At 39.5% G+C, this 13,087-nt stretch overlaps 1 protein-coding gene across 1 annotated transcript in view; it reads right to left on the bottom strand.

Moving 5' to 3' along the window:
* ITFG1 (integrin alpha FG-GAP repeat containing 1) overlaps positions 1-13,087 on the bottom strand; it is a 123,016-nt gene that overhangs the window by 94,082 nt on the left and 15,847 nt on the right. The window contains exon 6 of the mRNA XM_019731862.2: positions 8,729-8,823. Within this exon, the coding sequence (XP_019587421.1) occupies positions 8,729-8,823 (95 nt within the window). The remainder of the gene's footprint in view (positions 1-8,728; positions 8,824-13,087) is intronic.

Here is a 13,087-nt window from a genome sequence, read left to right as displayed (position 1 = left end):
TTTAAAGGGAAAACAAACTAAAACAACAACGTGTGTGTTTGGCATACTGAGCATCATGATGAAACTGATGGGAAATACTACATGTCTGCACGTCAGCTGACAGCTTGCAAGGCTCAGGAGTCCACAAGTACCTGCTCCGCCCTCCTGAGAGCTTTGTTTTCTAATCTGTCCTGACTCACATATGTAGGCTAATTCCACTTTAAACTTTATTTCAGGGACAAAATTCAATTTCACTTTAGGTAAAGGTCACAAAAATTAAAAAGACACACTACACTGTCTCTGAGAACTCGGAACGGATGCTGCATCCCAGGCACCATGTGTCTTCCTGGAATGGAAGGGCCAATGTCCCACTGCTTGCCAAAAGCCCTGTAATGAAGGTTCTTTCAAAATCAAATTGAAAAACAAAAATGATCTTTTAATTTGTTAAATGACATCCCACATGCTTTGAGCTCATTTTACCCCACATTTTAATTACTTTGCATTTATAAACACGGGTACTAAAGATATCCTCAGATATCCTCAAAGCCCCCAACTCCCATGAATGATATTTGAGATTCCTGGTGTCAAAAGAATAAAATGACATCTCCAGTCATTAAAAATTAAATTTTGTTCTTACTCCATGATTTCATCTAGTCTTCAAAAAAACATTAATGCAAAATTAGCTCTCTTGGTTTTAGGGCAAGGGCAGGCAGGGTGCACTGAATATTTCCTTTTAGACATTTTTGTTTTGCATGCCAGTATGCAATGTGAAGAGTCCATTATGACTATAGATAATTTCTACCAAGGGAAATGTAAACATCTTGGCCAAAAGATTTTTAAGTGACTTAAGCTGAATGTTAATTTTATATTCTTCTTAACTACATCAATGCAATAGTTTCAAAGGTCCAGACCATTTAAAGTTCATAATAAACCAACTGTAATAGATAGAAATTGACTTAGTTCATCTTGAATATGACTAGATATGAATTCAAACAATTTAAACTATTTTTTGTACATTCATCACATTGGATATTGAAAATATGGTGAACTACCACAGTCACTTATGTTTATCGCATAGTGTGTGCTGTTTGGGGATGCCAAAAACTGTCCCTTAGATTAGAAGACATAGCAGGTCACACATGCTAATTCAGGTGAAGTGCCCAGGCAAACAAGTTGATTTAAAAGTCTATATTACAGTCTAAACACATTAAAAGGTAACTAGTAGGAGTTACAATGTAGCACAATCTGTCAATCATTGATATAGATTGGAAGAAATCGTTAGGTGATCAACAATCACTGTTTGGCGTATATTAATACACGGGAAACACTATATAACATTAGTAAAACATGTAATTCTATTTTCATTATATAGTCAGTAAGAGCTGGGTGTCTAAGGAAACCAAATGCTATTTAAAAATGAAGTTTCTATTCTAGAGTTCTATTAATTATAGAAATAATCAATTTCAAAATGTCATAAGAGCTGCGTTTCAAAGACTTCTTTCCATTTATGCAGAAAATACCATCTTACGTCTAGTGTTTATGGTCAGCAGTATTCAATCCTGGATATCAGATTAAGAACACATCTATATTCAGAAAGCAGGTGGGAAGAAATATCAAACCATGTAACAACCTGCTACCAAATGTCCTATCGGTTTCCTGGTAAGTCTGCCTAATGTTTTAGGTATCTGGTGATCCAGTTTCCATCTACGTGGTTATCCAAAGACTATTTCGTTACTTTAGTCTACTTGATAGATAGTAGCAGAACACACTCATCTGTCCCTTTCTATTTTCTGAAATATATGTTGGGGGGAGGAAAGGGGCCTGTGATGCTTCTCTAAGCACACACATTGCTAAGGGCCCAAATGGAGCAGGTGCAGCTGTTAGTGGTTGTTGAGATGTGTGTACTGCTTTATTCTCCAAAGGGAGCAGGAGGAGGGGAGGAAGGAAGGGAGTGAGTGACACAGGCCACCTGACATGTATCAGGACGAAAAGGGAGACTTCCATTTCCAACTAGGACAAAACGGAGGCAAAGCTCAGGAACCAGGAGCAAGAAGGAGGACTTGGCGTGAGAATGTGACATGGGACTTGGACAGCCAGCCTCCTAGGTCAGCGATGACACTGTGCTTCTTACATAGGCGGCTAGGTTTGCCCAGGATGCCAGCGTCTGGCTGTGAAAGAGTGAGAGAAGGGAAGTATTTGCAAGAGACTGTTTGTGATGACGCTCATGGGTAGGGAGAGCAGTGGAGGGCGGAGGGAGAGCAGCAGGTCAGGCAGAGGACTGGACGTCTCAGTGAGGGCCCAGAAGAGTTGCAGAAAAGGCACGGGAGCAGGCACCCCGGAAGGATAGGAGGGGGTGGGATACGTGACTAGTGATTTGGGGGACAGTACATGTTCTGGTACCTGTGAGACACAGGGAGTGAACAGAGGTGGCTGAGGTCATGGTGCCAGGCTGGGTCATCTCCGTGGGCAACGAAATCACCTAAAATGATGGCAGGAGTTAGCCAACTGCCTGGGACTGTCCTGTCTCCAGTAAAGAAGGAAACTGGTAGGTGTCAGTACTGGAAAATGAAAGACGGCTGGTGTAGCTAGGTGGCCGAAGCCTCAGAGGAGCAGGATATTTGCACAAATATAGGGCAGATAGCATTTTTATGTGCAATTTGCCGCCCAGGCGACATGCGGTGATGTCCAGGGACAGTTGGTCACTGCTGGTGTTTAGAGGGTAGAGGCCAGGGACACTGCTAAACACCCTGCAATGTGCACGCCAGCTCCTCACAGCGCAAGGCGTCCAGCTCAACGTGTCAGCGGGGCCATGGATGAGGGACTCTGAGGGAGAGGAAACAGCCACAGCAAAGACATGGCACCTTCTGAGGAAAACCAGAGCCCGCTCAGGAAAAAGCAGAGTTTGTTCGGTGCAAGCGTTGGATACCAGCCCGAAGACTCTGGATAAAAGCTGGAGGGGAGGCCACAGTCGCCAGCACCTAAGTCAGTGGAAAAAGAGGCACGACAGGACGTCCCTGAGCGAGGGACTGAAGGGCGGCCTGGAGGCAGGAGGCGTTACCTTCCATGTGGTGGGAGCCTCGTTAGTGCTGTTCAGGAGCATGACTCCACTCACTCTTTAATGCCTCACTGACGTCTCATCTGCATAAGAACAGTAAGGCCCCGGAGGGAGCAGAGACGCCATGTCTGACCAGGCACAGAGTGGCGAGCCTGAGATTCAGACTGTAAGCCACGCCGCTTGTAGCAGCATCGCCGCACGCACCCTTCCACTACTAAACAGAGAAAGGCTGAATAACCTGAATTGCCTCTGTCTTCATTCCTAGAGTCTATGAAGAGGAGCTGAGGAACAAAGAAATGGCATGAAGCGGGAGGCAGAAAAAGGAAAAAGGCCCGAATTAATAGAAGCATCTACATAACCTTGAAAACTCGAGAGCAAATTGTAGTGCTCCAGTTTGGGAATATTCATGAACGCCAAATCCTGGGCCACCAAACTTCTTCAGTCATTTTAACTCTTCCCTTCAAGAAGGAAATCAAGCTTCCGAATTTGTACCATTTTTTTTAGCTGTTCTCTAAATCTGTTTGGCTCACTTCAGTTACCAGTTACTTTCTGTAATGATGGTAATTTATAAAAGCCTGACTATAACCAAGGCAATCTGTTTCTAAGAAGAAAATATTAATTTGATTCAGGTTGCCTTTTCTGTTCCTCTCCCTGCAAATAAATGAGACAGCAAACAAGGTCAGCAAAGCCATAATGCCCCCAAATAAATCAGGTCCTTTCTGACAGGTGAAGAATTTAATCCCCCGGCAGGCGGTCTGTTCAGAATGATAATCTGCGAAGTGTCACTTAGTCCTTCTACGTGTACTCAGTGGGGCCCGAGTGGCACTGAAGAGTGAATACGCCTTCAGTGCTGCTCTCACTATACTTAGGGAAAGCTTGCTCACCAGACGAGGTAATCAGAGAGAGAAGCCCAGTTCTCCAAAGCACATGCCCGGGTCAGGCTAGATAAATCCCACAAAGGGAAAAACTTTCCAGAGCAGAAAGGACAGAGAGCATCTCTCTCTCTCCTGTTCATTAGCTCGCTAAGAGTTTCCCTCTCTTTACAGATCAAAATTTGAGGGCTAGGGCTGTGTTGACAGATTGCAGAGAGCATAAAGAATGCTACCAAGGTGTGAGGAAATTAATTGGTATCATCTATTAATAGGTAATAAACTCTGAAAATGAGATAAAGGGGAAACGGAGCAATACTACGAAGTGAATTTTAATAGAGCTACATTTCATTTTCGTTCTTTACGAAAAAACCCTTTAAGAGACATACCTTAGTAGACAGTAGTAGTTTCCATCAGAAAAACATCAGAAACCTCACATTCTTTCCATCTGTTATCAGCTATGGTAAAATTGCCCTTCTATTTCATGGAGCATACATGTATAAAGCACAGTTTTAACATACTGTACTTAGGCCCATGGTTTCCCAAACAAGATTCTGTTTTATCTTATATGATAATTGTATTTTTAGCCAACTGGGAAGTCAGTTGCCTTTTTCTAATACTTTCAGGGGTTGAAGGCCTCGTGTCTAATATTAATTAAGCCGTCTCTGTCAGTGGGGTCACGAGGTCCTCTACGTATGTGGGCTCTTATTGTCAAAAAGAATACAGTGATAATCAGCTTCAAGACTTTCCTAGAAATTTGTGGGGAGAGGGTGAGGAAGGATTAAGCCCAGGTTCTAATAATTGGTACTAATAGTTGTAAAATAAGCAAGTGTAACATCGCTGCAACAGACTAATATCTCTGTAAAGTTTCCCTCAGATGTGTTTAGGAGTTAGCATGTGAAAGTATCAGAGAAGTTGCAGAATGCTTACAAAAACCATTTCCTATTACTGTGTCTCCCTGGTGTCCTATCCTTATCAGAGAACATAAGGAAGACATCAGAAACACAACTGCAGTTTTTAGTAAACAGGTCTTTTCATCTTTGCTGATAAAGATCAACTATTATTTACAGCAGAATTTGAATCAGTTCACACTGAATGCATTTAGAAGGGATTTATAAGATAACCTCATGTTATCTTATGGGTTTAATTTGTATTTTTAGAAAAATGGACAGAATCCTTGGAAAAAGTTTCCATTATTTTCTACATCTATGTAGATAAAAACTCCCACAGCCCAAGTTCCTAAGCTTTGTATATAGTTCTGAGAAACCCCTTGAATTTTAAAAGAAAATCCCTCAAAAAATACACGTTTGGATTTCTGCAAACAAACACCATTTTCATCAAGAGTTTCCTTTGTTGGCTGTTAAATCTTTGGCTGACAGACGCCTGACCATCAGGAACAGTTTGAGCACTTAAAAATATGCTAGCTGGGGCCAGGCCCGTTGGCTGAGGCGGTTGGAGCTCCGTGCTCCTAAAACCGAAGGCTGCTGGTTTGATTTTCACATGGGCCAGTGGGCTCTCAACCACAAGGTTGCCGGTTCAATTCCTCCAGTCCGCAAGGGATGGTGGGCTCCGCCTCCTGCAACTAAGATTGAACATGGCACCTTTAGCTGAGCTGCCGCTGAGCTCCCAGATGGCTCAGGTGGTTGGAGCGCATCCTCTCAACCACAAGGTTGCCAGTTCGACTCCCGCAAGGGATGGTGGGCTGCGCCCCCTGCAACTAACAACAGCAACTGGACCTGGAGCTGAGCTGTGCCCTCCACAACTAAGACTGAGAGGACAACAACTTGACTTGGAAAAAAGTCCTGGAAGTACACACTGTTCCCCAATAAAGTCCTGTTCCCCTCCCCCCCAAAAAAAATGCTAGCTGTCTTCAGGTTCTATACTGCTGCCCAAACTGTGACTATTTGTTCAACAGATACATGTCAAGTCCCCATTTGGTACCAGGCCCTGGCCCAGGCACAGAGAAACGATGGTGAAGAGCATGAACAAAAATCCCTGCCCTCACAGAGTTTATGTTCTAGAACGAGAAGATACAGTAAAATGTAAGTGCGTAGCCTTTCACCAAACGCTGTACTTCTGGAATACGATGAACGGGCTTTGGAGAGAAATGGAAGCAGAGCATAGGGGGTCCTGGAGAGGTGCCATTTTGAACACACAGCAGGTCTCCGTGAGAAATCAGATGACATTCAATTAACATATGATGGAAGGGAAGGACACTTGGAAAAGTAACTTAAAAGAGGTGATACAGGCATCTGGAGGAATAATACTCCAGGCAGACAAAACAGCCACTTGACCCAAGCCTTGAGACTGAACCTTGCTTTGGAGTGTTGAAGGAACAGCAAAGCCTCAAGTGGGAAAACAGAACTGAGGTCAAAGAGGTCATGTGATGGTGGGCCACAGTACGCGGGGCCCGTAGCCCATTTTATGGCATTTGGCTAATTCTTTAAATGAGATGAAGAAGCCATTGGAAAACTCTGAGTGACATGACCTGATTTATATTTTTAAAGATCACAGCCGCTCATGTGTTGAAAACAGACTCTGGGGGACAAGGGTGGAAGCAGAGGAACAGCGATTGGGGTAATTTGGGTGAGAAATGATTGTCATGGACCAGGATGGTTATGGTGGAGGTGGTGTGAAGTGGTCAGGCTGCGGATATATTCTGAAAGCAGAATGAACAGTATTTCCTCACAGAGTTGCTGTTGAGAGTGACGGAAAGAGGCTGCAGAGATGACTCCACCGCTGTGACCGAGGAACTGGATGGATGGCACTGCCATTTAGTGAGATGAGGAGATTATGGGTTGAGGAGGTCTGAAGTAAAAGAGCATACCTATTTAATTTCACAAACCATTATTACCCTGTAAACTTAATTAAAAAGAGAAGAGCAGGGATACAATTTAGGAAACATGGTCTGAGATGTCTTATCAAAGACATAGATGTAGAGATGGCTGGCAGGCAGCTGGACAAGTGGTGTGGGCAGCTGGAAGGAGGTCCAGCCTGACGATGTACAAATTTGGGAGTCATTAGCACGTAGGTAATGCTTGAAGCCATGAGATCGCCAAGCGTGTACGAGGAAAAACAGTTAAGAACCTTGTCCAACTCCACTGAAACGGACTACAAACAAACACTCTTGAGTGTTGTTGATGTGTACCGAGGTCTGAAATTCTGCTGCATTTAAAAACACTTCAGCCATACATCAGTGTGTTTAAAAGTCAAGTTTAAACTTCTGAATACAGCACAGAGTGATGGCTTGCTACGATAACATCCTTGAAGTTCAGATATTGTAACACTTGAGTTGAGTGATCTTTTTCACCTCTGGACCACTGGTTTCTAGCATCATGCCTCAGAGTAGACAGAGGCTCAATAAACAATTACTGAATTTGATGAATGAGTGCAAAAGTATTTGTGATACTAAAAAAATTTTCAGGTCATGTTGAAATGAAATAAATATCACAATGAGATATACCACCTTACACCTGTTAGAAAAACTATTACCAGTGAGAGAAGAAACAGTAAGTACCGGAGAGAATGTGGAGAAAATGGAACCATCGTATACTGCTCGGGTAAATTGGAATGTACATTGGTAGAGCCGCTGTGGAAAACAGTATGGAAGTTCATCAAAAAATTAAGAATAGAGCTATAATCTGCCCCGCAATCCTTCTTCTGGGTATCAAACCCCCAAATTTGAAAACATTTATTTGTAAAGATATAAGTACCCCTATGTTCATTGCAGCATTATTCACGGTAGCCAAGACATGGAAACAAACTAAGTATCCTTTGGTGAATGGTGAAATAAAGAAAATATGGTACATATACACAATGGAATACTACTCGGCCATAAGAAAAGATGAAATACTGCCATTTGCGACAACATGGATGGATTTTGAGAGCATCATGCTAAGTGAAATAAGTCAGATGGAAAAGGACGAGACTACATGATTTCACACATTTGTGGCATATAAAACAGAAAGCAACAAACAAACAAACAAACAAACAAAAAAACTTACAGACACAGACAGCACTATGGTGGTTACCAGAAGGGGAGAGGATGGGCGGAGGATGAAGAGGGTAAAACAGATTACATATATGGTGATGGAAGGAGACTAGACTCTGGGCGGTGACCACCCAGATGACGTATTATTGAGCTGTACACTTGAAACATATAATTATTAACCAATGTTACTCCAATAAATTATTTTTAAAAAAGGTAAAAATAAAAAAATAAAAAAGTCCTTATCATTTAGAGATACAGATTGAGAAATTTACAAATGAAATGGCATGATGTTTGGGATTTTTTGAAATTATCTGGAGTAGGAGGGGCTCCTGGTAGGTTGTACAAATAAAGTAAGATTGGCCACATATTGTTAATTGTTGAAGCTAGGTGATGATTAAATGTGCATATATCATACTATTTTGTCTACTTTTTTATGTTTATCATTTTCATAATAAAAAGTTTCAAAGCCTTTGAAATTTTAAATACATAAGCTAAATATTTTTCTTATAATTAAATTTATGGCATTTATCAGTCAATAATTTTTAAATGGAAAGGGAAACAAACATCAGGCAACATATGTCTAAATTACCACGAATTTTTGATCGGTGGACTATTCAAATTTTGATGTGGTGCACAAACAACAAAACAACAACTAAAGACTTGTTTATTACACCCAGTACTTTTTACATGTATCCAATATCACTGACTTCCTCATAACCTTTTAACATTTTGGTTTTAACATTCAATTCAAAAGAAAATGTTTACTAAGAAAACAGGAAATAAAATCTCATAATTCTTGGCAGTTCAAAAGAAGTATATTTATGAGCAACTTACCTGCTGTAAAATCTTCAGTCAGGTCAATAAATGCATGAGAATGTGGAATTCGCATTTTACTTTTAGTGGTCAATGCAGGATGCCATGATAAATTCCTTAAAAAAAAAAAAAAACCAAAAAATTTTCTTAAGGCATACATCACATGAACATTGTTTTAAAACAAACAAAAAATCTGTGCATATATGCAAGATATTTTGAAAGTTTATTTTTATTGAAATGTTTCATATACCATACAATTCACATTTTAGTGGTTTTCAGTACATTCATAGTGTGCAACCATCACCACTATCTTATTCCAAAACACTTTCATCACCTCAAAAAAAACCCTACATCCATTAGTCACTTCCCATTCTCCCCTCCCTCCAGCCCCTGGTAACCACTAATTTGCTTTCTGTCTCTATGGATTTCCCTATTCAGGACATTTCATATCAATGGAATCATTTAATATGTGACTTTTTGTGTCTGGTTTCGTTCACTTAGAATAATGTTTGCAGGTTCATCTATGTTGTAGCATGTCTCAGTACTCCAGTTCTTTATGTGGCTGAATATTCCATTGTATGGCTACATGTTTTTTTTATCCATTCATCCGTTAATGGATATTTTGGCTTGTTTCTACTCTTGGCTATTATAAATGATGCTGCTATGAATATTCACACACAAATTTTTGTGTGGACAGAATTATTTTGGGAATACCTAGGAGAGGACTTGCTGGGTCACATGGTAAACGTATGTTTAATTTCCTAGGGAACTGTCAAATTGTTTTCCATTGTGGCTTCACCATCTTACATTCTCACTAGCAATGCAGAAGGGTTCCAATGTCTCCATTTCTTTGTCAACACCTATTACTGTCCATTTGTTTTATGATAACTATCCTAGAAGATGTGGTATAGTATCTTATGTTTGTGATTTGTATTTTCCTCATGGCTAATGATGTTGAACATGTTTTCATGTACTTATAGGCCATTTGTATATCTTCTTTGGAAAAATGTCTATTCAAATCCTTTCCCTGTTTTTAAATTGGGTTATTTATTGCTTTATTTTTGAGTTGTAAGAGTTATTTATATAGAGTGAATACTAGATCTTTATCAATGTATGTTTGGTATAATTTGCCAATATCTATTTTTGCTTGTTTTTTTGGTGTCATATATAAGAATTCATTTCCAAATCCAAGGTCATGAAGATTATCCCTGTTCTTTCTTCTAAGAGTTTTAGCTCTTATATTTATATCTTGATTTTTTTAAGTATAAGAAAATGATTTAATATTACCATAAATATTTGTTCTATACTATCATAAATGGTTCTTCCTAAAACATTTTCCTAAATATTTTATCATTTATGAATATTAATTCCAAAGTTTTGAGCCACACTAAGAATAAATTTAGACTCCTACCTCACACCATATAACAAACATCAACTCAAAATGGATCCAAGAACTAAAATTATAAAACTCTTAAGAGAAAACATGGTGATAATTTTCATGACCACGGATTTGGAAATGGGTTCTTAGGTATGACACCAAAAGAACAAGCAACAAAAGAAAAAATAGATGAACTGGATTCATCAAAATGAAAAACTTTTGTACATCATAGGACAGTATTAAGAAAGTGAAAAGACAACTCCACAGAATGAGAGAAAATATTTGCAAATCTTATCGCTGATAAGCGTCTAGTATCCAGACTATATAAAGAACTTTCACAGCTCAATAACAAAAAGATGAACCACCTAATTTAAAATTGACAAAGGACTAGACATTTCTCCTAAGAAGACATGCAAATGGCTATCAGGCGCACCAAATGATGCTTAGCATCATTAGTCACTGAGGAAATGTAAAGCAAAACCACAATAAGAAACTACTTCAAACCACTAGGATGGCAATAATCAAAACCCAGAAAATAACAGGTGTTGGAGATGATGTGAAGAAATAGGAACTCTCGTATATTGCTGGTGGGAATTTAAAATGGTGCAGCAGTTGTGGAAAACAGTTTGGCAATTCTTCAAAAAGTTACACACAGAATTATCACATGACCCTGTATTTCTATGCCTAGGTATATACCTAAAAGAATTGAAAACAGGGATTCAAACAAATACCTGTGTATGAAAGCTCTTAGCAGTACTATTCACAATAGCCAAAAGGTGGAAATAACCCAAATATCCCCTAATGAATGAACGGATAAAGAAAAGGTCATATATCCACACAATGAAAATATTCAGCCATAAAAAGACGGGAGTACTGATACATTGCACAATGTAGGTGAACCTTTAAAACATTGTGCAATGTGAAAGAGGCCAGATACAAAAGGTCACTGCTATACAATTCCATTTTTATGAAATACCCACAACAGGCAAATCTATACACAGAAAGCAGATTACTGTTTGCCAAGGGCAGGGAGGGGAAGGGAGAGTGACTGCTGAATGGTATAGGGTTTCCTTTTGAAGAGATGAAAACTCCTAGTATTGGACCTAGAAAAAGGTCATAGAACATCGTAAATGTACTAAATACCACTAACTCATACACTTCATAATGGTTACATTTTATGTCATTAAAAAAACAGTTTAGTTTTCGTATAGCTCTCACCCACTCTCCCTTAATGTTAACATCTAAAAAAACCCTCGTACATGGAGTGAACCAGGATATAGAAGGAGGGCAAGCTTAAATAAAGTCATTCCCCACAATCCCTCATCCATAGGGACCACTCCAGGGTCACAGGTATTTCCATTTATCAAGACCCTACTCAAATCGGCTTCCTCCCAAAGGCCTTTGCTCTCCTCTTACTATTCCTAGAACACTTTCCTGTAGGAAGAGCACTTCAGTTTGTATTAAAGTTACACGAGGAACTATGTCTGAGAGTGTAAGCTCCTCTAGACACCCAGATGCACACTCCCACATGCCTAACCAGGACCTGGCCCCAAATAGCGGCTGCACTGAAGCAAAGCCTTAAGTAGCACCTCCTGTTCTTCTCTCCTCCTAGCTAGACTTTGCTGGGTTTTTCGCAGAACTATGTTCCAGTCCCATATGGAAGCACAGACATGTCATCTCTGAAGAGCAATTTAAGGTTAATTAAGTCCAATTTAATAGTCCGCATAACATCCAATTGACAGGGTAGCAAACAAGGCTTATTTGTGAATTTAGTTTTGATGTATGTCCAAAGCGGAGAAAAACAATTCACTAATTTGTTCTTGGCAGGTGGAATCTGGGAAAAGAATAAGCATTCATCAGGAGAGAATTTTCCCTACACAAAGGGTCTGTGTTCCACAAACAGTAACGTCCCCCCAATAACCTTCTTTTTAGCGCACACCAGGCCTCATCTGTAACCTACATAAGACGGTAAATAAAAAACCGAGCAGTAGTCACACAACCTAATTTTATTATTTTCTCCAAAGCCCCTAATATAAAGTTATGATAATAAGAAAATCTTATAATAAATTGAGAAATTGTATTTAGCATTGGTTGTAAGATAATTCAACGCCAAGCACTCGTCACGTTCTTCTGTTTCATACTAGGCGAGGTTAGAAATGCTTAAAATAATTTCAGTTAAGTTCCATTTAATAATGGCTGGTTCACTTCTTTTTAAGATAGGCCATTTATTCCTTGGTTCTTTAAATTCTAAGCATTAAAGTATTCTTAATTACTAACAAAATCAGCAGACTTGAGCTAGAGATTCTGTGACAAGTTTAACTGAAAGTCATTGCAGCAGAGTCTCCTAATGTTCTCAACAAATTTGCAATTAGGTCAAAAGTGAGTAAAAAAATACCAGCTTTTACAAAGCTGAGCTCGAGGAGGTTAGTCACGTGACTGTCTTTAATTACTACCAGAGCAGTTATTGATTTCATTCCCTATAGAATTTTCATAGGTTTCCTTTGAAATAAATTATGAGTAGGGTTTTGGAAAACTCAAATAACTTGTGATACTTTGTCTTACAATTTTGTAAAAATGTTTCAAATGAAGAAGCTAGAGTGCTGATCAAGCCAAAGTCGTAAAGAGATAGACTGGGCCAAATTCTGCATAAAGATTTGTCTTATTTGACCCACACAGTTTTAAAATTTTTGAATTCACTGGTAAAACTTAAATAAAAAATCGTATTTCACATAAAAATCGGAATTTCCAGCTTCTCTTAAAATATCTGAAAGTGTGACAACCAACTGGCCCTTTTCAGACAGTCGTTCTGCACACCGCTGAAGCCCTGACCTTCAGCTGCTTCACTCACTTTTGTTTCCGTTTGGGTCCCTTTTGACATTTCAGTTTGCGACTCCTAACAGAACATTAATTGTAATCTTGCTTTCTTGAACATTTCAAATCAATATTCAAGTTCATCACAGTGTTTTAACGTTTATACTTGTTGCCTATACTCTATTCTACAT

The sequence above is a fragment of the Rhinolophus sinicus genome, linkage group LG11 (assembly GCF_036562045.2).
Source record: "Rhinolophus sinicus isolate RSC01 linkage group LG11, ASM3656204v1, whole genome shotgun sequence".
Taxonomy (NCBI): Eukaryota; Metazoa; Chordata; class Mammalia; order Chiroptera; family Rhinolophidae; genus Rhinolophus; species Rhinolophus sinicus.
Note: the sequence above shows the minus strand (reverse complement) of the source record. Positions and strands in the feature narration are given on the sequence as shown.